This window comes from Atractosteus spatula, chromosome 1 (assembly GCF_055471065.1).
Source record: "Atractosteus spatula isolate fAtrSpa1 chromosome 1, fAtrSpa1.hap1, whole genome shotgun sequence".
Classification (NCBI taxonomy): Eukaryota; Metazoa; Chordata; class Actinopteri; order Semionotiformes; family Lepisosteidae; genus Atractosteus; species Atractosteus spatula.
Window position 1 is genome coordinate 51,365,877 of NC_142706.1, and position 27,491 is coordinate 51,393,367.

At 37.7% G+C, this 27,491-nt stretch overlaps 1 protein-coding gene across 1 annotated transcript in view; it reads right to left on the reverse strand.

Annotated features, from left to right (window-relative positions):
• inpp4b (inositol polyphosphate-4-phosphatase type II B) overlaps positions 1-27,491 on the reverse strand; it is a 407,152-nt gene that overhangs the window by 18,415 nt on the left and 361,246 nt on the right. The window contains exons 16-21 of the mRNA XM_088920878.1: positions 16,715-16,898; positions 12,165-12,377; positions 11,073-11,211; positions 6,384-6,556; positions 3,020-3,143; positions 1,182-1,308 (exon numbers count right to left, since the gene is read on the reverse strand). Of these exons, the coding sequence (XP_088777004.1) occupies positions 1,182-1,308; positions 3,020-3,143; positions 6,384-6,556; positions 11,073-11,211; positions 12,165-12,377; positions 16,715-16,898 (960 nt within the window). The remainder of the gene's footprint in view (positions 1-1,181; positions 1,309-3,019; positions 3,144-6,383; positions 6,557-11,072; positions 11,212-12,164; positions 12,378-16,714; positions 16,899-27,491) is intronic.

Sequence of the window (27,491 nt, forward strand, 5' to 3'; positions counted from 1 at the left end):
TCATTCAGCAAAATCGCCATCTAGTGGACAGCAAGTTTTTTTTACTGAACACTACTGGGAGAATTCACTTTAAATGTACTAAAACTGACAGATGAGTACACTTTCCAAGGTTAGTATTATTTTATGCTTAAAAAATCATTTTTCTGCTACTTGCTTGACCTAAATATGATTTCAATGTTATTAATCTAATATTAATTATAAATCTGGAATGCTCATTTACTCTGACAACTTTTAAATCAAGTACTGCAGAAAAAAATGAATTAATAAGTGGAATAATTTCAAACTAAAGATCCTTAGGCCATTAATGTTAGCTTAGATAAATTCCTGTCAATTATGACTTCAGTAACTAAGAAACTTTAAATGACCCACACGAAAGATCAGGAATGAGTATTCTTCGTGTCCCAAGAAGAACATTTCAGCATGTAAATTCACATTCCATTATGATATTTCTAGTGATATTGTTCTATATATTTGTCGAGAATACAGGGCTCTGCAGACATTTCTTCCGTACAGCTCTGTGTGTGTGTTCCTATTTAACCTCCCTGTCCTATCTGTGTGTGAGTTGGGATGGCAAGTGAGGGTGTGCTGTCCCATACCCACATCCGCTGTGGTGGGACAGATGGAGCCTGAGTTGAGCCTGGTGAGGGTCTGAACCCATACTAAGATTCCAGAAGTAAGTCTTCAGTCATCTTGTCGGCACCTGACATCAGAGAAATTTCTTGTAATTTCCACAGCAGAGTACACTTTCTTCAATACTGTAACAATTCTGGTTTCCTTGAAATAATTGGGGATTACATCTTCACTGTACACCATGCTTAAATATTTCAAACCCCACTGTTTTGTTGTTCATTTGTGTGAAGGCTTTCCTCCCCTTATTATGAGTTGGCAGAGCTCCAAGCTCATCTCTAAATAGAACTTGTGAGATGGAACTGAGGACACTTTTTTTGACAGTGGATTTTTGATTGCACACACAGACACAAACACACATACTCACACCAGGGACAATTTTCACCAAAGCCAATACACCTACCAACATGTCTTTGGACTGTGTAAGGAAACTGGAGCACCTGAAGGAAACCAACCAAATTAACCCAGAGGCCCAACACCAGTAGGCAGTTATGATCTCTATGTAGTTAAATGATTCCCACAGCACTGGAGTGACAATATTCAACAACTCTTACCGCCTTCCACTGACAACAGGCTGCAGATCACTAGGATCCTCAGACTTTGCTTCCGTGATTTTGAATGTCACTCTCTGCAGATCTGAAATGCCAACTTCCATATCCTCCAGCATTCCAATTTCTTCACCTAGACAAATAAAAGATCACTGTTATGTCTAACATAATGAATAAATTATCTTTAGTCTTCATAATGGGCAAAAGGGTTAAAGAGGTTTTACTAAATGCGATTTTTGCACTGACAATGTGGTCTAGTCCTTACATATCCAAGAAGGCAAATTGCGGCACCAATGGACATCAGGTTTGGACAGAAAAAATGCATATTTAAAAACAACTTATTTATAATACAAAACATAAGATGTATTATAAATACTGCTCATCTGAGTGTCTTTGTGGCGGAAAATAATCAAAATACACAAAACAGGTCAAAAAGACTCCAGGGCAAATTCAGGTTTGGGATCTCTCATGCCTACAATGAATGAAGGCTTATTGTTTTGTGTTATATTTTGTAATTTATTTTACAATAAGTCTAAGTATTTATTAAGTGTGAAAAACCTGAAAAGAATTGTGAGAAAATATTTAGAATGGTTGATGGTTGACTATACCCTATTGAAAATAATCAAGTCAGATGAAATGAACCCCTGGGGTTTGCAAAATGGTAATTAGATATTTTTAAAACCCATCACTATGACTTTACACAGAACTGGTACAGTTCTCAGAAAACTTTTAGTTATGTGAACAAGTGTTTACATGACTAGACTAAATGACATGACATTTAAATACAGCAAATCATTAATTAGATAAGAGTAACACTCAATCCTGACAACCCCCAGTAGTTTGTTTGGCATTAATACTAGTAATGTTGACATTTTCCTTTACCAAGCAGGAACTTCATATAATCTTATACGAAATCTTGTCATTTTTATTTCCTCTGGCACATGATGTACCGCACACACAGCAGATGTACAAACAAAATGTCTTTTCAATATTTCAATATAGAATTAGCAAGCCATAAACTGGAACTGTCTGCTTGTATAAGAGGTTTAATGGTTTGTGCTACTATTGATTAAAATGCTCAAGCATCCCCAAGCTCAAGCAGGCTGACCTTTTTACAATTTTGTGAAAAGAAAAAAAACAACTCCATAAATATAACAAGTACTTATTTTGAATTAGAAAATTCTAACAGCGAGAAGCTTGAATTTATGGAACAGGGCTTTAAAAAATTCTAATTAGTAAGGTGTCTCTCTGGATGCCTGCTCCAGTAAAGAAAAGAGAGGTTTATTTTTTTTCCTTTGAATATCATCATCATCATCTTCTAAATGCTTATGCCTGATGAGGGTCATGGAGCCAACAGGCTGAGCAGGACAGACCACACTTCCCTTTTCCCAGCAACAGTCTCCAGCCCCTCCTGAGGAGATATAATCCCTCCAGCATATCCTGTGTCTGCCCTGGACTCTCTTCCCAGTGGGCTGTGCCCAGTACACCAGTTGGAGGCACCTGGGGAGGACTGGCTCCTCTCGATCCAGAAGAGCATTGACTGTACTTCGCGGTTCTCACAGACTGCTGAGCTCCTCACCCTGGCACAAAGAGTAAGCCCAGCAGCCCTACAGAGAAACCTAATATCTGCCCCTTGTACCTGTAATCTGTCTTTTGGTCACTATCCAACGCTCATGACCACAGGTGAAGATAGGGATGAATTACTAGGGGGAAAATACCTTTCCATAGCAATCTTCACTAGTTATCATGTTGTCTCTCACATCATATTCTCATATTTTCTTTACTTTTGCAACTTTTCAGGTCTGGTCTAAGAGTTAGTGGAATCAATAGGCCCCGATACTCACTGTAGGTGCTGAGCAGGCTTTCAAACTGTGCAATCAGCCCAACGAGATGAAGCTGCTGCAGGAAGCCTTTGTCCTTGAGACCTGCGTAAAGTCGCATCACAAACCCACAGGCCAAGGCAGTGAGCTGAGTGGAGAAGAAAAAACAACTAATCAGCAGAAGGAACTTTATTCAGAAGAAGCCTGGTAGATAATTTTGTAGTATAATGATAAACTATGATGAAATAACTGTGCTACAGAATGAAAACATGACTCTTCTTCAGAGGGAGACTGATTTGCATAGTTTAATTTCTTGATTTCACAAATCTGAAATAATACAAGAGAACAAACTGAGAAATGGGAAAACACTGTCAAGAATACCACAAAAGATGAGTTGCTCCTGTTGCAGAAAAATAAAAGCACATCAATAATATTCAAAGGAACAGGTAATGGGTTTATTCCATGCTGAAAAGAAAAGAAAGGAAACAAAACGTTTCGGCCTTGGAGCCTTCTTCACACCCGAAGAAGGCTCCACGGCCGAAACATTGTGTTTCCTTTCTTTTCAGCATGGAATAAACCCATTACCTGTTCCTTTGCAGCCTACACATGCTGACACAGCTACCTTCTTGAACTAATAATATTCAAATAAGAGTATCAGCTGTCCCTGCAAACAGGAAACTTTCTCCTGCACAGAAGCATTTTATTAGGTGAACAAGAAAAGACATTTGAAAGCTTAAGAGGATATTTATGCAGTGGCTGAAGCTCAATTTTAACTGTTATTAGGGTGCCAATGGAAATGAAAATTACAATAATTACAGATGGTCTTATAATAACGTGATTATATTAAGTGCAATTATTAATTCAAAGACTGCCAAAATATGTTGGTGTTTTTCAATTTTCATAGACCACTTGTTAAAACAAAGTCTTGGGTTAAAGCATGATTCAGTCTTGCACAACCTGGTAGCAGCCTGATTTCTACCTGGTTGTACAGTCGACGGCGTGGAGTTAGCCCCATTAAGGGCCGTTACACCGTCCAAGAAGAAAAGGAATGCGTTACTCAAGACAAGCAGATAAACAATTAACTGTTTATCACAATAATTTGACCTCTTCTCTACAAAAACAAGCTGAAAAAAACAGCGGTTTCAAGCATTATGAATTATTTCATAAGTGTTCCCATCATGTTTACTTATCTTTTTTTCCTACTTAGACTTCACAAGAAGAGGCAAATGTACTGTACTGTATATACTGTAATTACTGTAACTATGAGGAAAAAAGAAGTGTTTTGAAATCTCATAATAAAAACAAAATTAATGTCCCCTTTGGAACTGCAAAAGACATTCACTGGACATTGTCGTCTTTCACCCGCTATATTTTTCAGGCACACCATGACCCTAATTGGCGTTCTCCCAGTGTCTATATCCTGCATGTTTTAGAGAGCTTCTCTCTCTGGAAGAATGCCAAATTCGCAAGCTAAACTTCTGCAGTTACTTTTGCAGTTCTTCTGATTTAATCTTTTAGTCTCCCTCAGTATTTCCTCCTTCTCTGCTTCATGTTTACACGAGGTCTGAGTGGCAATGCAAAAACGAAGAGTGAAACTTTCTGTTAAGTTTTACTTAAAAATTGTCCTTTTTAAAAATGTTTTGAATGCCTTGAATGCTACAATACCACATTAATGCAATCAAAAGAATCATGAACAGTGGTGTGTCCTGGTAGCTTTCTTAAGTAGGTGTACCACTGCGTTCTGATCTATAGAAACTTTGCATATATAATTTCTCTCTTTTAACCAGGAATCTTAGGAATTAGTGTTACAGTATTTCTTCATATATAACATTCACCAATGGGTGGGTACATAAACTTTGATGCTAATGTAATGAATACCCCTGTTGAAAGATTTTCTACGTGTCTTGCTCCCATACAAAACTTCCTCCATTTTCACTCTCACAATACAGCCCATTTTAAATCACAAAATTATGTTTAAACATGTCTTCAGCTTTACTAGTGTCTTTATATTTTAATAAAATTAGAAAATTGAATACATCTAAAAATACTAGACCAAAAAGCTTTGGGAAGCCACTAGAACTGTATATTATAAGTTTTATATTACATTGATATACAATAGGGCCTTCACATTTGTGTGAACCGTTGTAAATAGCCAAATTCACATAAACTGTAGAAAAGTCCACCCCATACTGTTGTATAATGCACTACACTATATAGTGTGTATGGTTAAACACATAAATAACCCTTCCTTATATGATAAGAACCATATTAATGGACTGGCTTTAAGTTAATTAAAATAACATTAAAATAACAGTCTTCACAAACTTATAGTAGTCAGCTAAAATAAACAAGATGAATCCCTTCTCGGTGTCCAGTGGATGCCTCTGTGATTAGCATGCCCCACTGTAATGAAAAGGGCAATAAAACTGTCAGAGAGCCTTTAAACTCGTCTCCAGCCTGTCATTCCTCGAGCTGCCGACCCATAACCTGCAGCGATTGGTACAAGACAAAAACAAGACCAAGCTGAGAAGTGGAGATGGGTAGTGGATACTTGGGCAGACAACCTTTGACCCTGTTTTATCCTGCTCTGTTTTCCTTCCATATAAGATCCTGTCAGCCAGACCAAATTGCAAATAAGTAATTTTGTGTGAATTTGCATTTGTTGAGACCCTACTGTATTGTTAAACCTTTTTTTCAATTTCAGAAAATCAAGAATTTTTCTTATTATTTTAATTGCTGATTTACTGTATTTTTATAAACAAATACAGGTTATGTGGTTAAATTATCTAAGTATCTAAATACAATGGATCCTGATGGGCAAAGATGATATAGTTAAGGTAAATTACATAGTTATTATATAGTTCAATCAGATGAACTTTACCATGACTTCCCCAAGGGTATCAACTCGAATATTATAATTATTTGTGCTTGAAATCTGAGTGGACCCTTGTGTATCACATGGAAAAAATAGTCAATATTTTATTTAAAAAAAATACATTCATAACTTTAGTAATGACAGCTTTAACATTCAAGATTGTGGAAACTGTGCCTAAAATCTTCCTTTTCAAGCCAGAAACAAGATGGGTTACATTACCATGGAACAACTACTTGCTTTAACTGTGGAAGTAGCATTCATGGGTTAAATTGATAGAGTTTGTACATTGATTACTCTTGCAATATTGCCATGTTTCTCTCCTATTCCCTCAACAGCTTAATCCTGTTTTATTTTTATTAAGCCATTAGTGGTAAGAGTGCCAGCTATGACAAATAACACACAGAGAGAGAGAAGAGCGGTTTAAACGTCAGCAGGTTTTTAAGCACACTGTACAATATCACTTTTTCATCCAGAACAGTCAGTCCTGGCCAGCATTATGTGGGAAGCACCTACTGCTTGGCTGAAGACCACATCTCGTCTCTGCTTGAGCAACAGGCCTTGAGGAATACTGCAGGCTGCCTCCTGCAGCAGAACAAAGGTCATGGATTTCCGGGCTCGATCCACCACTTCCGTGACGCAGTCCTTCAGTGTGACCACTAGAGGGTAGAGTTGCTCCTGCCAGTCCCCTTGAAGAGCAAACACAAAATAAGGCTTTGGTGACTACAACTGCTTTAAGCTGTGCAGTCATGACAGTAAAAACAGCATCCTGCACCACAACTGGTTAAAGACGTTCAAAACAGATACTGTCATAAACTGTGGTCAGGCACCATACCCATAAAATAAATCAGAACAGCATCCACACACTGAACCTGCATGCTCAAAGAGTGGTTCACTGCTAAAGCTTTTCTTATACCATAATAAAGTACATGGAATCATCATAAATGGAATTCACATCAAACGACTGACCTTAATTTACAGACCTGAACTTCCTTAGATTCACTGGTAATTGCTTATTTAAAAATGTCCTTTTCTGTTCACTGAGGGGTTTCAGTGTGGTAGAACTGAGCTAAGCCTAGAAAGATCTTTATCTCTCCCACTGTTTTCTGTGGAAGAGGTTTAGACAATAAAAGGCAATGGATAATAAATCAATTCTTTAGACAGGGGTTTACCAACGGAAGAAAGACACTGCTCTATATTAAATAGAAATAGCAAGGAATAGGCAGATATGTTTAAGGTACTAGCAGCACTTAAGATAAAAACAAATCGGCAGGGGTTGATACTAATAGGGTCTAACAGTTGTACATAAGGTAACAAGAGATGCTATTTATTGGCCATTAAAAAACAGTCACTCAAGACTTTTCCCATTGACTACACAATTGCTAATGTAACTTTGACTACAATAATAAATGACTTGGGTTCCACTCAAACCTTTAGTCAAATTGAGACACTCCTGAAGTTGGTTTAAATTTGGTAAAGTTACCTTTTACATAGAATATTCCAATTTCCCCAGCTGTGGGCCATATTCCAAACCAGTTCACCTGAGACTGTGGTTTTCTAAATCAGCAGGGCATAGTGATTTCCCAGGATTCCATAAAATTGTGTTCTGGGATGGCCACTAGCGGTCATTTTCTGTAATTACTCCCTTAAAAACCAGGCCATCACAATTGCATTTAGAATGTAATTTTGGTCATCACATTGCCAATAAGTATTGCTGCTCTGGAATCTGTCCAAAGAACGACTAGATACGTGGGCTGAAATGAATATCCTACACTGACAGGGTAAAAGAATCAAACATTTTCAGGTCTGAAAGGATAAGATTATAAAGGAAGACCTGATTCAAATATTCAGATTCCTCAAAGGCACTTACAAAGCCAACTATGACATGCTCAGAATTATTACTGAATGTTCTGACATGTAGAATGTATTGCTACACCTTTTAGTCCCATGTGAATAGGTGATTTCAAGCTATCTCCTCTATTTAGAGTTAAAATGACTATTACCTATAGAATGCACAAAATACTGTTATTAAAGACTTGGCTGTTGTTCACAGCACTTTAGTCACAAATTACAACAAACCTAACATAAATAAGTACCCCTTGGAAGATTGATACCACATTTTCAATTCAAATGAAACACAAGTGCGTGACCTGTTTGAAGTTCAAGAGCTATGATTTCTAGTTTGCTACTTAACATAGACTTTGCAGCCAGCCTCTCTCTTATTACACCACTGAAAAGCAGAAGTGACACTGGACCATCCCTGCGAACTAAGGCTCTTACACCTCACTTCACAAGTACTACAAGAAGCCAGCCTTGTCTTTCTACCAGCTGCTATGCTTCTTTAAAAATGTGATATGAAAAACAAGCTATTTTTATTATCGCTGGACTTCAAAACAACATAGAAGCAAACTTCTAAGTAGATGATGAAGATTAAACTCAGCTAAAATTCAAGGACTTGACCAACTGTATAGTACCTACAAGAATTAGTTTACTTAACCACAGTTTAAAACTTCACCTAATGGTTCTGTTTACAAGCATTGAAATGTATATACTATGCTGCAAGGAAGAACAGGTTTCCTTTCTACTTTATTAAATTTTAAATTGTTTTTGGTCAAGGGTGATGTATTCCTGCATTACGGGCGAAGGAAAAACTCAAAGAAAGCACCTATTTGTACTGGACGAAAGAAAGAAAATATTCATGTTTTCTTTATGTCTAATTTATGGACAATTTAAATTTATTCTGAAATGACAGCCAACATGCTATGGATTTATTTGAATTGTAATTACTTGACTGCTCAGGCTTTATATGACTAAATTTACACAAAAAAAACATTCACAATTTGAAAACAGTGGACTTGAACAAAATCAATTTGAACGTACAGTTTTCTAAATTTAAAGAGCTATTACTTTTTCTTAATTACTAAGCAGATACAAAATGTTGCTCAAATACTGTAGAAAAATAAGTTCAGATGAAACAATGGTGAGGCAGGCAAGTCAGAAGTGCAATGTCTGTGCACTAAACAAAGCATAGGTGAGGAAACTTTGATGACAGTAAAGGAGTGCCACTGAGCGGAGAGCAGTATCGATCAGCGGTAGAAGTTCACAGCAGTGTGAAACGGATCACAAGTGTTGGCTAAATGGATGTATCTTGAGGAGATGCCCAAATGAGTTCTGATTTCAGGGGGTAGTTTATTCTACTAGTAAGGATTAGGGGACACGAATGAACAAGCCCTGGTGGTGGGGGAAAGGAGATGAGGAACAGTTAGTTCTCTGGAAAGGAGGAGCGGAGAGATCAGGAGGGGTATGGGGAGAGATGAGGGACTCAATCAATTCAATTAGAAAATGATCAAAACACTTGTTAAATGTGTTTTTGCAGATTCCACATGTATAAAAACTCAAAATTACAGAAGCAGTGTTAAGGTTTGAGCATGCTATTAAATCTACACAGGTTTTAGTTTGAGAAAAGTGGACTATGTTAAATAGCCAGCAGAGGGCGATGTTATCCAGCTCTACAGTACTTTGCCAGCTTCTGTGTTATTCTGCATTTTGAAGATAATAGCATTGTTAAAGTATTTAACAGCACACGTTTTCCAACAGACAGGAAACAGAAACATAGTTTAATACCTGCTGTTAAAAGAGCCCTTTTGATGATATGTAATAGGCAGTTTTTACCAGGAATTTAAACAGCAATTTACAGCACATTTGCAAGCTTTTTTATCCTGTCCTAGCCAAGTTAACAAGCTACTTCCACACAGTGAAATAAAGCAGAAAGAAAAAATAAAATCCACCTGGATCCTCATATGTCATCAGAAAAAGTTTTAAAAATATTTTTAAATGAAAACAATGATCATTCCCTCTAAAAACCCTACATTCTGAAACTTTCACTACTAGTCCAAATGTAAAATGAATTTCCATTATTGTAGTAGAGTGCTTCATATAAGTGTTAGATAAAGACTTATTCATACATTGTTTTCAGTCTCTGCATTATTTCTGGCTTTTTGCTTTACCCATTTTAATCAGAATGCTGTCATGTGTAGAGGGGTCTTTTTAGCTGAGACCAAGTTTTCATGCAAAGCCATCACTTCATAGAAACTGCCTGCTAGGAAAGCGCTGACTGTGGTCTAAATTAATGAACCCAAGATTTATTTGTTTAAAATATGTTCCCAACTCAATAACATTAACTGCATACATGGAATTTGCTATTTCACATTTTCAGTTCTGAACTAGCATGTTTCCTAAAGAGATAATATGTTATCTTACTTTTAAAAATATCCCAAAATAACATATTTCTGCTAAAATTATAAATGAACATTTAATCAATACAACCAAACAGTTCAGTCTCACTTTTTACCTGACAATACCTGTTACATAAAAAAAGTCCTCCTCCTGCAATGACATTAGTACACCTGATTGAAGTTGCAAAGTTATTTTTATTGAAACATCTCAAAAAACAAACATTTACTTCTAATAGATTTCAGCCATAATTCAAATAAATCCAACAGTGAGAAGGAAACAAATTCATTTTTTCAGCACATACGCCTAAATATAGGCCTAGTTTACTTACCTGTTGATAATGTTAACTAGTGGATTTGCTAGACGTACATATTTGCTAGAAGAAATACATATATTTCATACAAACCCATACAGGAGTTAATTAAACAGTCAGTTAGTCAAACAATTCATCCACCCACCTATCCCCTTTTTGTCTATCCAGCCATCCAACCTCCCACTAATCAACCAACCTATCCATTGACCAATTCACCCATCCCTCCATCCACCAATTCACCCATCACTCAACCATCCCTCCATTTACCAATTCAACCATTCCTCAACCATCCCTCTATCCACCAATTCACCCATTCCTCAACCATCCCTCCATCCACCAATTCACCCATCCCTCAACCATCCCTCCATCCACCAATTCACCCATCACTCAACCATCCCTCCATCCACCAATTCACCCATCACTCAACCATCCCTCCATCCACCAATTCACCCATCACTCACCCATCCCTCCATCCACCAATTCACCCATCCCTCAACCCATCCCTCCATCCACCAATTCACCCATCCCTCCATCCACCAATTCACCCATCAGTCCACCCATCCCTCCATCAATTCACCTACCATCCATCTATCAATTCCACAGAATCAGATCATTACACAAAGCACGACAACACAAACCCGCAGCAGAGCTCCTCCTACCAGTGGTGTGTGACGTGATGACGTCTGCTAGTGACGGCTCTGCTGTTGCATCCTGGTTGTTGTTCTCATGCTCCTGCAACCTGTCCACCATGGCAATTATGCAGTTCAGGCTTTTGGCAACGTTTACCCACACCCTGTCCTGGAAGACAGTCACACCCAGAGATCCACAATCAGCACAGAAACAACAACAGCAACAGAAGCAAAGGACTGAACTCAGGTCCTGCAAGAAATTTGGCTACTGTACTTAAGCAAAATACCAAATAACTGAAACCCCCATGTACACAGTGAAATCAAAGTCTCCGCTTCTAAAAAACACACAGCTTAGAAAATCAAATGATAAACCAAGGATAAAATCTAATGATTTAAATAAAATTTAATGAAATTAAAATAAAATTACAATACTATTTTAAAAAATGCCTTTTATCAGTTCGCTCATAATGCTTAAGACTTAAACAAAACCATATCCTAAAGGCTTACACAGTAACATTTTGGTCCTTTTTTATTTTAATTAATAATAATCTACCAACCATCCATTTTCGAACCTCTGTATCCAAATCAGGACTGAAGCAGAGTCAGAATCTATCCTGGTGAGCAACATGTGTGAGGTGGGATACACCCTGAATGGGACAGTAGCCCATTGCAATAATAACAACAACAACAACAATAATAATAATAATAATAATAATAATAATAATAATAATAATAGATGTTATTGTTGCTGTTGTTGGGAGTGCAAGGAGAAATGTTTTCTGTACACATTCTTTATTTTTACCCTACCGCATTTTTAAATCCACTGACAAACTACATTGAAGCCTGACTCCTTTCTCATTGATTGTAGGTTATCTTCTTTTCGTAAGTGCTAATCCACTGGTATCTGGAGTCCTTGAGAGGTGTAGATGTTCTATTTGAGTGAGGTAATTGCCAGTAATGCACTATCACCTTTTGCTCTGACAGACACTAGCAATCATTTTTTGACAAGCCCTGAGATCCTCTAAATTGTGTCTAACCAAGCCGGTTAAATGAGGTGAAATGGAAGTCATTTTCTGCTTTCTCTGAAAAAGCGCAGAGAGAGAGACGGCAAACGGCACTTGCCCACTCTTCCTCGTCGTATTCTGAGTGGTGCGGGATTGAATCCTGCCGCTTCAGCGGAGGTGGGCGATCCTGCTTGGGCGGGCTTTCGCTGCCATCCACGTTGTTGCAAACCGCGGAGTGTCTCTTATTGACGTAGCCAGGGCGGGCAGTGTAGAGCGCGAGCAGCGCGTTCTTCACCAGCTCGTCTTTGAGAGCGTGCACAAACTGCTCCGTCTGTGAACAAGGAGGCACTTAATCAAACAAGCTGTTACAACAAACAATTAAATTAGTCCTTGGCGTGCTATCTCTGCAGCAGAGAAAAACCTTTGATTTGTAAGTCTGAAGATGTATTTATAGTCCTCATAAGGGTTCAGCGCTTAGAAGCTCAGAAGGGCTCTCAAGGGTAATAGTATGGATATCGCAGTAACAAAGCAGGATTCTTCTTAACCTAATCTCCATAAAATAAAATGAAACAAAATCTCTTTGTATCCTCTTAAAATTGTACTTTAATAACGAAGCTTGATTGACTAAATTTGTTAGACTGCCAAGCTAACTGGAAGGTTGTTCATCAAAATAAAGTCAGGGAATTATTCATATGTTATTTTTTTTTCAAATAAAAATATATAACTTTCTGTATTGACCTTTCCAGGCATGAATAATGGCAAAATGCCCTGCCTGGAATAATTCTGGGCTTTAGTATCTTAAATTTACTGAAATGTATTCAAGTTAGATGGCTGGCATCCACTCTGAGCTCAAAATGAAAACTACTGTACATGACACAAAAAATGAGAAGAAAAAAGCCCAAGTGGGGGACACAGCAAAGTCATCATAATCAACCGATTTAAACTTGCAGGCTGATCTTCCTCATAAAAATTTTCAGTCCATTTATTATTCATGACAATTTCCAATGTCATTTAACAAAGCAATGAATAGTACTTTATAGGAACTGTCCAGCCCTCTTTAATAATCCCTGTTGAAAGTTCAACAAAAAGACACGGCTCAATTATTCCACACTAGTCTATAAATAATAGGTCTTGTTTTAGACAAACAGACCAGAATTATCACAGCAGTCTTCACACATTCATGATGTTTGACTGCTATATTTGGTCAACTTTCAGTCTGTTACACTGAATCTTCTCTGAAATCATAACAGGTTTCTGTAATGCATAATCATATTAGGCTACTGTTGTAAAAAGACATAAAAAATTGATAACATATTTAGGAGCAATAGAAGAGCAATCCTTCCACACTCTCTTCTCTTATTGGTCACCTTGGTCATGTGTACAGGGGTAAACTGCCCCTGGGGCTGCCCTAACTGTGTTGAGAGGCTGCCCCCAGGGGTAAATCTCACCCCAGCTCACCCTTGCTCTCTGTGTAAGACAGCCCTAGTTCTACAAAAGCAACCTTTTTTAGCTCCGGGCAACATTTTTTTCATGTTGGACTTCAAAATTTCATAAAGACTCCCAGCAGGACACAGAGCAGAAAAAACAACCTTGGACCTGCCACACTATAAAGCTCTGTCCTTCGTCGCCATATTGTCTGTTTAGCCTCCCTCATCAGCTGTGAGCTGTGGCTGATGATTTCCCCTATTGCTTGAAAGGCTTGTGGTAGATTTTAATTGCTGCTGTCCAGCGTAGTGTCAACAGAAGAGCAGCTGTAGTGAGGTCTTCTAAAGGTGCTTTTGGCTCTTCAGAAAGAGTCATGTGACAGTGGGGAGTCTGAGGGCAGCAGCAGGGGAAAAGGGTCATGCCAACAAGATGGAGATGACAGGCCTAGTTATGGCAGTCAGTTTTAGCTATGAGAACAAGAGTGTAGGCAATTTGAAACAAACATAATGATATTTGCCTACAAAAAGAAATAATTTATCTTTGCACTTGGATCTGCTTGTGCAAAGTTTCAGTTCCTGATGCTTCGACCACAAGACTTTTTCATCTTACTTTTCCTTCCTTTCCTTTTCGAATAAACAACAGAAAACTCTTTGTTTTGACTGACGCTGAAGTGGCAGTTGGCCTAATTAAAGTAGGCCCCATTAATAATGTGAAGGCCACCCTTTAAATTAATCAGGTTGATTTCATGATTCTGAAGTGGAAGTGTTTTATTTTAATTTTCGTATTACAACCATTCCTAGATAAAGAAAAATAATTTCAGGTCATTTAGGCCTGAACCAAAAAAAGAAGAGCCTCAAGCAAAAACACTTCTCCATGAATTCAATTATTTTACTTCTATTGGGTTGAAGCACAATTGCATTAGCCTGCAGATCAAAAACTTTAAACCAGAGACCATAATCTTAGTACTGGCCTTTAACAATTTATTCAATACAGCTCATGAAGCCAAAAAGAAAAAACTAAGGTGAGTAAAACAATAACTCAGTTTACTTTTTGTCCATAATAAACTAGTTCACCATGCGGTCTGTTGCTTTGAAGTTTTGGTCTTTTTTATTGCTGGCTTTAACAGAATTGCCCATTGAGCGGAAAAGTACAGTCTTATTTATAGTGCTTCCCAAACTAAAACAGCTGAGATGAATCACGGATGTTAACGGAAAACGAATAAAGTTTAACAGTAAAGTACAGTTTAAGACAGATAAAGGCAAAACCAGCCCTTATGGTCCAGTTCTGCTATATTTGTTCCTCTAATGAACTGATTAATTGGATTATCTGAACTTTAGCCCAGTTTCAGAAATGTATTTGAATGCTGAGTTTATAAAAATGGCCAACCAAGACAGGGCTTGGCACACAGAGTTTCCCCTGCTTACTGTATATGTCACCTCACTGGAATGACTCTGTCCACAAAGTTTCAGAAACAGACAGGCTTTTGTTTCGGATTCAATCCTGTGCTTTATTTCTGTTTTTTTCTGTTCATGGAAAAGCAAATGATAATAAATATTGTCTGGCGGACAAACAATGGCTTTTTTAAAATTTAAACGCTTCCTTAAAACATAGAAAGCTAAGAATCTTAACATAAGACATTTTTCAAATCCTAGTGGAGAATAAACCAGCATACAGTAGGTCTACTTTATTTGAAATTAAAATACTTTACAGCCCTTCTCTTGTGATGCCATGTTTCTTTTTTCTACAGAACTGACTCCATTAGTAAAGTACAACATACATCATTCACTATCTACAGATGATCTATACATATAGAAAGTGCAGAAATGATGAGATGAATGTGACAATGCAAAACCTGCCTACCAATGTGAAATATATACAATTTTTTATGCTGTGAATAAGAAAAAACTACAACACACCTTACGTTTATCTGTACCTTTCTATTGTAAAAGGGTGCTTTATATAAACATGTGGCTGCAGATGTACAGGTTAAAAGTATACCAGAAAATTTCAAGAAAGAAAGAGATGTACAGTAGATAAATATTGCAGTGGAGCTCATAACAGAAGAGAGTTTTCTCTCAGTACTACAACCAATTTTCAGAAAAAAATGAGGTAAAATGTCACAGAGAAATGGGAAAATTTTAGATGATGAACAGGAAACAGTGGATTTACTGTACCGAACATTTCACTGGGTTTTTTACTGTGTACAAAATTAACAGCACGCCTCAGGCTGAGAAAAGACAAAGTGCTATATTAATCATCATAAGCATAGATGAGGCCTAAGTGTTACAGGCATCAGAATCACTTAGTTAAACAAATTTCCAGAGCTTGATAGTATTGTACCAATTGTAATTAAAGAAAAGAGCCTTTAGACAAAACTCATCAAACAGTCACTCAAAACAGGGTTGATACCTATGGAGTGCAAAATGGCTAATGTAGGCTAAAAGGGTGAGAAAACTGAACCTGATATTGGCATATCAATCAATAAGTTAACATTAATTCTTATAGATTTAAAGTTACAGAGGTAATAATAAACACTACAATAAGAACTAAACTAGAGGAATACCTATATTCCTCTAGTTTTCTTCTAGGGATAATCAACATGGATTTAGAAAAGACAGGTCTGCTTAAATAACTTGTTAAGAGTTCTTTGAACAAGCATATGATACTGTATACAGTATATACACAGAGTGTGCAGTATACCATAGTATATTTAGATTTTCAGAAAGCCCTTGACAAAGTTCCTCATAAAAGGTGAATTCTCATATTGCAGAAGGCAGACATTTATTGAAATGCATGTCTTTGGAATGTGAACAGGTTAATGAAGAGAAAACAGAGAGTACACATAAGGAGGTAATGTAATCAGCTGGGTACCACAGGCAGAACCAGTTGTCTGTTATACTTTACCAATGGCCCAGACTTACCAATGACCATATACATTTCAATAAAGTTTAGATTAAATTCCAAACCTTGGACTAACAAATTGAAGATGATATCTAATGTAGACAAATGCTGAGTGCTGGGTGCGCAGGAAGTAGAAAAAGTATCTAAAAATATATTTCCTTTGACAGTTTTTTATGACTTAATCTCCAAATAGTATTATTACACTTTATGTGATAGCTTCAAGGGTAGTAACATGAGGCATTTAAAAGTGGTGGCATTTGGCAAATCTTTTGCCCCATTTTCTGCTTTGTAGAGCTTGGCTGGCATAAGAGTAAAGAACAATGAAGATAATGCTTTTCTTACTTTGTCTGAGAGTGTCTTCAAAGCCTCCTTTAGGGAGCTGGTACAGTGTTGCTGGGCTGCCTGCAGCAACTGGTCTGCGCGGCTGGATATGAGAGGCTGCAGGAGGCTGATGCTAGTGAGGACTTCCTTGGCCTTGGCTGTGTTTTCTGGAGAATAGTAGATGCACTGGTATGTTGTGCTGAAGCTGCAATTTCAGGAAAAACACTGAGGTGAGCCTGTGAATAACACAGAGCCCGACAGTGCTTAAGGCTCACAGAACAAATACACATTTCATTCCAACCAACATTTGTGAACATAAAGGGTTTCTTTCTCCAAGCACCAGTATTAAGAATAAGCTGATCAACCACAATCCATCCTATAGAACTCTTAGTAAGTTTAGAGTGAGAAAACCACCCAAAAATATTTTGATAAGGACAATATTTTCCAGGACAGCTTGCCTGGCCCTACCGTGAAAGAAAAAAAAACATTCATTGTAAATATTCATTAGTTATACAAAGTGTGGCTTATACACACGGTTTATGTTGACTTGAATTTTAAATAAGACGAAAACAATTTTACATGACTTACAAGGTACTTAGAAAAAATATATTTTCGGCTTCTATTTTGTGTTCTTTTCCTGAGCTAAACCTGCCACTTTGTATGCATTTCTCATGTTAATATGCATAAAAAGAAGGTTTATATCCACTACATGACAGATTTCTAGGGTTGAATGAATTTTGAGTCTCAGAATGTCAACATAACTACAGCACAATCTAGAAGGGTTGACAAAGGTCTACTTTTATTTCTTCTTTATTGAGTTGGAATACTGATCTTGCATTGACTTAACAATTTCTGCAAATAACCCACAGGAAAGATATTTGAGTTTTTTATGCACACACTTTCACTTCCTTGCAATCTCCAAAACAACACCTAATCATTTAGTGTAATCTACTGTAGTCCTTAATTGGTAATGTAGGCGTGGAAGAGGGCAACCAAGAACAGCTATAAAATAAATGTTTTTAATTTGTCTTTGTGCTCATTCAAATTAACATACAGTGCGTTATCCTATGTGTAACTGTCAAAGGGTGAGAAAAATGGGTTCAGGGCATAAGATCTTACTGTAAGTGATCAAGAATATTAGTTTTCAGTAACCACATTTTCATTCATACCAGTAATAGAAAAGTGACTACACATTCACAATGTCAGCCTCAAAATTATTTTATCACTAAACAACACCAAATGTGTGCTGAATTTGTGAAATCTTACTGTTACATGGAACCTCTGAGAGGTTGTTCTTCTGTTCTGTATTGTTTTCTTCTTGCTGTTTTTAACTTTTGGATTGTGGGAGCCTTATTGATGTAATGTTGGTGTCTGATGTGGTTTAACAATGAAGAAAAAGGAAATAAAATTCAGTAGAACTGAGTTTAGGGACATTGTCTGGCTAGTTTACCTCTTTTGACCATTGCGTTATCTATGAATTCATGACCAAAATTATAATCTTAGCCAGTTTCCTCCTGTCTTTTTAAGGCAAATGGCTAAAACTAAGCTTGTCAGTACAGAAGCAAATCTTCTTATACCAGTAACACATAAAAGCAAAAACAGACCATACTAAAAAGAGTTTTGAAGTCATTACCAGACTTGACATGACTGATATCTTGACATGAATTACTGAAAACACAGGAGAAATAAAACACCTGGAAGCCTTCAACTGGAATAAAATCTGCAATTATGTAATATACAGTGGTGTGAAAAAGTGTTTGCCCCCTTCCTGATTTCTTATTTTTTTGCATGTTTGTCACACTGAAATGTTTCAGATCATCAAACAAATTGAAATATTAGACAAAGATAACACAAGTAAACACAAAATGCAGTTTCTAATTGAAGGTTTTTATTATTAAGGGAAAAAAAAATCCAAACCTATATGGCCCTGTGTGAAAAAGTGATTGCCCCCTAAACCTAATAACTGGTTGGGCCACCCTTAGCAGCAACAACTGCAATCAAGCGTTTGCGATAACTGGCAATGAGTCTTTTACAGCTCTGTGGAGGAATTTTGGCCCACTCATCTTTGCAGAAGTGTTGTAATTCAGCCACATTGGAGGGTTTTCGAGCCTTAACCGCTTTTTTAAGGTCATGCCACAACATCTCAATCGGATTCAGGTCAGGACTTTGACTAGGCCACTCCAAAGTCTTCATTTTGTTTTTCTTAAGCCATTCAGAGGTGGACTTGTTGGTGTGTTTTGGATCATTGTCCTGCTGCAGAACCCAAGTGCGCTTCAGCTTGAGGTCTCGAACAGATGGCCGGACATTCTCCTTCAGGATTTTTTGGTAGACAGCAGAATTCATGGTTCCATTTACCACAGCAAGTCTTCCAGGTCCTGAAGCAGCAAAACAGCCCCAGACCATCACACTACCACCACCATATTTTACTGTTGGTATGATGTTCCTTTTCTGAAATGCTGTGTTACTTTTACGCCAGGGACACACACCTTCCAAAAAGTTCAACTTTTGTCTCGTCAGTCCACAGAGTATTTTCCCAAAAGTCTTGGGGATCATCACGATGCTTTCTGGCAAAACTGAGACGAGTCTTTATGTTCTTTTTGCTCAGCAGTGGTTTTCGTCTTGGAACTCTGCCATGCAGGCCATTTTTGCCCAGTCTCTTTCTTATGGTGGAGTCATGAACACTGACCTTAACTGAGGCAAGTGAAGCCTGCAGTTCTTTGGATGTTGTTGTGGGGTTTTTTCTGACCTCTTGGATGAGTCGTCGCTGCGCTCTTGGGGTTATTTTGGTCGGCCGGCCACTCCTGGGAAGGTTCACCACTGTTCCATGTTTTTGCCATTTGTGGATAATGGCTCTCACTGTGGTTCTCTGGAGTCCCAAAGCTTTAGAAATGGCTTTATAACCTTTTTCAGACTGATAAATCTCAATTACTCTGTTTCTCATTTGTTCCTGAATTTCTTTGGATCGCAGCATGATGTCTAGCTTTTGAGGATCTTTTGGTCTACTTCACTTTGTCAGGCAGGTCCTATTTAAGTGATTTCTTGATTGAGAACAGGTGTGGCAGTAATCACGCTTGGGTGTGGCTAGAGAAATTGAACTCAGCTTTCCAAAGATGTGATAAACCACAGTTGATTTATGTTTTAACAGGGGGGGCAATCACTTTTTCACACAGGGCCATGTAGGTTTGGATTTTTTTTTCCCTTAATAATAAAAACCTTCATTTTAAAACTGCATTTTGTGTTTACTTGTGTTATCTTTGTCTAATATTTCAATTTGTTTGATGATCTGAAACATTTCAGTGTGACAAACATGCAAAAAAATAAGAAATCAGGAAGGGGGCAAACACTTTTTCACACCACTGTATGTGTCAAACCTATCTTTAGAAACTGTTTTAAAAAATGCAGAAAGTACATACAATGTCAATTTCTATGAAGACCACAAAAAATCCTTAATATTTTTAACTATCTCATAAAAAACGACATAATGCATCTCTAATTAGCTCTCCTGAGAATCACCATATATTGATGTCTGATGCTAAGTAAAAACCAGACTCGAAAAAAAAATAGATATGAAAACCAGTCCTTACTATGCAGTTTTGTGAACCCTTCCACAGTAGGTAACCATTTCAAATGTACAATGATATATGCGTGATATTAGGAAATGTGTAGATTGAGACACTTTTTCCCCAAATTCTGCTAAATACTGAAAGAAATCTCACAGAACACTATATACTATAATAAAATATTACTGTGCTTGGTTCCAACAGTAAAAGGTTCTGGTAGTTCAGTTATGGTGTGGGGCACATTTTCCCAGCATACAGTAGCTGGGGTGAACTGATTCCTTTAGAAGTACTATTTAATGGTCCAGTTTGATCATCTTCACCTCCTGTTGCTCCTGGCAGGAGGGGTGTCTTTCAGGATGACAGTGCCCCCATCCACAGAACAGGTGTGTTTTTTTAGTTTGTAATATTAGCAACTGTTAAAGAAGCTGAAGAGTGTCAAGTGACATTTTGTATTATGAAGAAATCTTTTATTTTAGTATTGTTAAGTCTCTTGTTTTGTTTATTGTTTTGTTACAACATCAAACCCGGAAAGCTCCTGGACTTTCATGTACAGTAACAACCTCATAAAACATTTCTTTTGGATATTAACACCTGTAGTAGGTGCTTTGTCACTGGTAAAAATCAGTCCTGTCCCTATTCCAGGATTTTCTAATTTACTCATCAACAAACTTAATCCTGGCAATACTTTGCCTAATTTCCCCTCCTCAAGATACTGCTTAGATTCAAGTCTACAGTCGTCATCACAGACATACTTACTGTATGACAAAGTTGCAACTGTTAAATTACTGGACAATAGTACAATATACCATCAACAGGTGTAAAAGAAAGTACAGTGTACATGGTGAATTACTTGAGAGGTACTGTATACTGTAGATGAAATATGAACTATCAATTTAAGTATTTAGAGCACACTTCAGCAGGAAATCAACTGATTTCAACTGATCTAAAAGCACTAGTATACAGAACATTTTACTTACAATAAACAGTATAAATGAAATCATTAATGAATAAATCAGTATTTTTTATTGAGATGGAGAGTCACTCTTGATATGGCCTTGTTATAGGTTGTATTTTATTATAAACTGCACTTGATATAAATTGTTTTCCAGTTGAATTCAAATATATATGACAAACATACTGTAGAAAGATTTATTTAAGAGCAAAAACATATATTTTTATACTAAAAATAGAGTATTATTAGTACCAGGTAAAGGTTTTAAGCCACCTGGTACTTACACCTAGAGATTTTAAACTGAACTGGTTACAAGGTTTTTAAATAGTGCGGGCAGAAGATCCTTATTCACATTATCATTAGAATCAAATCGGGTGCCAAGCAATTACAAACCACAGAAAACTGGAGGAAAAGTGATTGCAGTGCAATTACAGTAATTCAGTTTGTTGCTGGCGAATACTGAGATTTAAGGAGAGGGAAGACTGCGGGTGAGATACCCCACAGTGTGGACACAAAACAAGTCCTATGACCCATCCCACAACTTCAGCAGAATCTATTAACTAGCATTAACAAAACCATCAAACAGTAACATTTCCCTTGATTTTCATAAATTATCAGTAAAAATTGGTTATGACAGTAATGAGAAGAAGAGATTCACAAGCCTCTGTCTAATTAACTGGCAGTCTCAAGTGCATAGCTAATTAATGCTGAAAAAAAATAATAAAATCTCCAGGCCTCGACTGACAGTCAACATAAGGAGAGTGAAACAAACAAAAAAAAAAGCAGGCGGATTTAATCAGGTTCAAGAAGAATCGTTTCTTATAAAACAGTTAAGAGACCTTTTCAAGGCAGCAATGATGCCAATCAAGCTGTTGTTTCAATCACTTGACTTAATCTTTCTGAATACACTGAGGTGTACTGCAATACTACATTTTCTTTGCCTGTCTCAGGAGCAGACACATATCTTTAAATGGAAGACAGTTGATCAAGAAATGTCTTAAGACAGCTTTTTCGTGTACTTAAAATATACACTATTTATAATAAATATTCTCTCTCTTCATCCAACCCATCCACCTTCCTAGCCATCCATTTATCTTACCCTGTCTGTCTAACCTGTTGAAATCCTCCAACACTTTAATGATTCACAGAAGCTATATTATATTAAATGTCTTTTGTTCAGAAAATACCCACAGGGTTCAATTAAACACAAATTAAACCCAAGGACTCCTGAAACTACTTTTCCATGTAGATTAATCCGAGCTAGAAGCCAAGACCCTGGGTGTGAATTGCTTTTCAGACACTGACTTGTGGTATTGATTAACCTGATTGTGCCTCCCATCCCAGCCCATCCGTAAAGCTGTGAGAAAGCCAGGGCTCGCTTGCAGTGACATAATGGATCTCAGCAGAGTTACCCTCTGTAAATGAGTTCTCACATAATATCAGAAGAACATAGAAATATGGGGTTTTTATTGCTCTCTCAGTAACAGTTCTGTGTGCAGTTTTGATAAATGAATATCATATTGAATTTCCTGGTTTTATATCTTTTTTTAGCACTACAAAAAATGCTGAGTTCACCAACAGTTGTTAACAGCTAAAGTAGCAGCAAGGCAGAGCCTACAACAGAAAGCATTCAGCACATCATCAAAATTCCAAACTCTACAATTCATTGCAAAGGGGGGATATAATGAGATAAAGTACTTTACTCTTATTACTATACACAGTATGAAGACTGTCATCCATCCATTCAATTTCTAACTGCTTTATCCAATACAGAGTCACAGGGGAGCTGATACCTATCGCAGTAAACAAGAAGTGCAAGGCGGGAGACTCCTGTACGGGACGCCGGCCGATCACAGGGCACACACAGACAGACACACATTCACACCACAGCCAATGTTCCAGGGGCCACTTAACCTACCAGTATATCTTTGGGCTGTGGGTACCAGACCAGTCTGGGAAAGGACACAACCAAAAGAACTGAACAACAAGCTAAAGGACCTCAAATGGATGGCCATGCTCCAGGGGCTGGCGACCAGAGAGGTCCTCTACAGACACCTGCTCACCAGGAAACTGCATTGCCCCCAGCACACGTGTTTCGTTGAGGAGACACAGGAGCACATGTTCTGGAGCTGTCCCTTCACCAAAGCGGTGTGGGGCAGAACACTATGCAGCTCCTGGGAGCGGCAGTGGTGCTCAGCTACCAGTACATCCTACTAGGGCTAGCACCAACTGGATTGGATAAAGAAACACAGCACTCTCTTAGGCTGCTGGTGTCCCTAACAAAACAAGGACTGTGGAACACAAGGAACATTCAACCGGCACACCACAGAGTGGGGTGCGAGGGAGCTAGAGGAGAGGATCCTTGCGAACCTCAGAGGGAGGATGAAGTGCAATGTCACCAAATGGGGCTTCTCAATGGCCAAGGAGCACTGGAAGGGACTGTGGGCCCTGTACAGGGACTAAGAATGAAAAACCCGTTCCTTTCAGATCCTGCGGAGGACTGGACGGCTGCAGGTTCAGATCCAGGACAGGGAAAAGGCCTGGACAACAGCAAGTGGCAGGGCTTGGAGGGACTTTTTTATTGTGCAAATCCAGCCCCAGCATCCACTTGCTCTGACTGATAAAGGACAATCACCCTTTTTAAGAACTGTTGTAATACAGTAGAGATTGCATGACTTTGCATAAGTGTGTACTATTAGTAAGATGTCTGCTGAGGAATAAAGTTTATTTTGAGAGAAAAAAAGTCTTTGGGCTGTGGGAGGAAAGCCGTGAATACTGTCATGTCCTGGGAAACTGAAGATACGGGCAAGCAATTACTTTGGTACATTTTTCAATCAACTTTACGTCAAATTCTGTATAGACACACTCCTAAAGATTTAAAAGTTGCCACTTACTGCTTTTTGACCAAAATATAAAGCAAGGTGCTACAGTAATGAACAAATTGCTTTCAAGTCAAAAGTTGACAAAGGTTGGGGAAGATCTATTCACTTTTTGCCAGACAGAAAAAAATATTAAATAACCAAAACGCATTGGGTTTTCCTTAATTTTATTTGAATTCCTGCAAAGCTGATTATATGATTTACAATACAATGACCAACTTCATTTTCACGCGAGCCAACTTCTCCAACTTTTCTTTAAAGAAGCCATGGAAGCTTAGGTGCCATATAATTAGTTTTAACTCAAGATAAAAAAATTAATAAATCACATTTAATCTCCAACAGCTTCAGTCAAGTGACCATGCACTGAACTTGATAGAAAAAGTAGCTCTCCCACAGTCCTAATGATGATAAAAAAGCTGACTGGATGTGAAACATATCCTCGGGGAAACAGCGTTATCACAAGTAAAAGACAGAATGAGAGCTATTTAGAGTGGATTTATTTTTGTCCTTCAGTTTGTCTAGCATTGGAGTCCTAATAATTTGTAACTCTGATCAGATAGATCTTTGTAAAACAGAATGATGAGGAAACCACGGTAGTGAAGCGACAGTTAGAAAATGAAATGAAAGTAAGTAGGGGCTAACCCTGCCTGCTTGTGATCACAACTAAAGATGCAAATTGTCAAAGGAACCATTATCTGCCATTAGCCAGAAACTCATAGATACCTTTCACAGAAGCAATTTAAGCAAGCTGTGCAAATGCTGGTTATTCACTGTAGTACTCACAAGATTGTGATATGATATTCTTTTTAGTAAGTAGGTAAAAAGATTAATATTTTCACACACATATTTCATATAATAAATACTACACTAGGAATCATAACATGCAAGTGTATTGAAAGGCTTATTGAGTGTTTTACTCATAAATAATTTGTCTTAAATTTGAGGGCTACCCTCCTGGCCATAGGATGAGGAGGCCAGGACCCCCATGCGGAGTGAGGAGTGACCAAAGGTGGAGATGGGGTGGAGTGGGGATATAAGAGATGTATGTGAGAGAGGGAAGCGGGATTAAGTGTAGTATTTATAATGTTTAGGTGAGATAATCACATCAGGGCTGATTACAAATCACTGACAGACAGCTGAGGCTGATTGAACTTGGCTGTTGTCATCCCTCCTGAACTTTTGTTATAAACACCATTTCATTAAGAATAAAAACATCCAAGAATTAAGCATATTGAAAAATATATTGAGCTTGACTGAGGGCTAACATCCTGAATTACCGACAGCTGAAGCCGATTGAACTTGGCTGTTGTCATCTCTCCCAAACTTTTGTTACAAACTCCATTATATCACACATACAAAGTATTAATTATTCCAGAAAATTGTTTATATTTTTATTGCTTCATATTTTTAATGGACATAAGATTGTTACTGCATGCAATTCAGCTTTGGGAAGAGAAACATTTGTTATATAAGCAGATAATTAATTAATTAATTAATTAATGCTCAGAGAATGCAAGTACGGCTCTGTGTTCCAGACACTGTGAAATCAAATCTGGGCCGTGTAACCGGCAGAGTGTGACCTGGATTCTGAGACTCGAACCATTCAGGGAAAATGTCAGGGCATTGAGAATCAAAGATCTTTCCTAGTTGACAGTTCCTCATTTTATTTTTTTCTGCATTGATTAAACCTTTCTGTCAATGTCCTTTAATGGGGATTCAAAGATTTACACCAGAAATATATCAGAAGTCAAAATTGTCCTTAACCTACATTCCCCCAGCTCTCATCATCAACCAAATTCCAAATCTCTCCATTCATTTACAGTCTTCCTCACCTCCCCTGGGATTCAGCTCCCAGACTTCCATCTCTTTGGACCCCATTTCACACCTTTTATTTATTTTGCTTTCCTTACACTCATATTCCTTCTCTTTCCTTCTTTCCCCTACACACAAAGAAAGTTCCTCAACTGAAACACTGAACTTGGCTGTTTTTCTTCTTTCTTTTTATATTCCAGTGTGAATTTAACCTCTACAGGTTCTCATATTTAAACACCTGAATATGTATTTATATACACTAACCATCAAAAGTAACTTAGCATTGTAACTGCACCAAATGTACAAGGTTTATTAGGAAAACGATAAGGGAATGTAGCAGGTGTGCTGACACTTTATGGAACAGACATGGCAAACGTAGTTAAAATCATTATGCTCATGAACAGAGAGGTGATCAACAGGAGGTCTAAAGTTACAGTTTAAAAGGATGGCTGGCCAACGATTTGGAAGTATAGTACATTTGTGACACATACTTAGCACCAGGTTACAGACAATTGTGTAATTCTCTGCTTTTTCTCTTTCTGCCTGGGCATTTTTTTGCCTGATCATTCTCACCATTATTCAATGATTGTGAAGCTAGGGGAGTCATCCTCGCACTCTGTAAGAAAGCAGTTTTTCCACAAGCAGCATGAGGATGCGCTTTGCCATGCTGCTATGTTGGTACATTAGGATGAGCCTCCACACCCTTGCAAAGTATTGTTACATGTGGTCTTTTTGATCATAGCCTAACACTCATGGACTGTAATTGACTGTAATGTCTAACTCCTCAGACTGACAGTATGCTTACTTCGTCGAGCCTGCAACATACAGTACAGATGTAAAGATGTGGTTCTCTTGATAGGCAGGTCATAATGGCTCATTTCTGCGTTTTCCTTTCTTGTTTCACCATCATCACGTTCTGCACACTGCATCTCTTCATCACCTGTGGCCAATTCACTAATCAGGTGATTAGTGTTTATGCAAGTCATTCAAATGTATCATGGTCTGTCATACATGAGCACTTAATCAAAAAGCATAATAATATAATAAACATATCCTGTGACCAGCTGAGAATCACCTCATCATCTGCTGGGATTGAACTCTTTCACTCCTAAACACAGTTTGTCCCAAGCATGTTATTCATATTGCTTTCAAAAAACCTGTAAAACCTTTCTATTTCTGTTATAACATGTTCACTTATTCATTATACTGAAGGATTAATATCTTTACTGTAGATCAGAATTTTAATCAGACCCATGCCACTGGCTTTTCCCGAATCTGCTATCTCGTACGGTTTTAAAACATTATCATTAAGAGTCAGTTCTGTTGCATTCCAGTCTATATTAATCTAAACCATCTGCTACCAATTCACAGTTTCACACTCACTGCATCCAAATCAGTTACCAACATGTTTTAAAAAAACACACAGGCTCCCCAGGCTCACTTGAGGCATTCAATGGTGTGTAAATGTCTGTGTCCCCAGATTTTGTGCTGTGAAAAAACACATTAGCTGTGAAACGGTCTGACACCATCCTTCCTTTTGTTTTTCAATAAAATTCCTTGCCATGGGCAGATATCTCTTTCAAATGAAATAACTC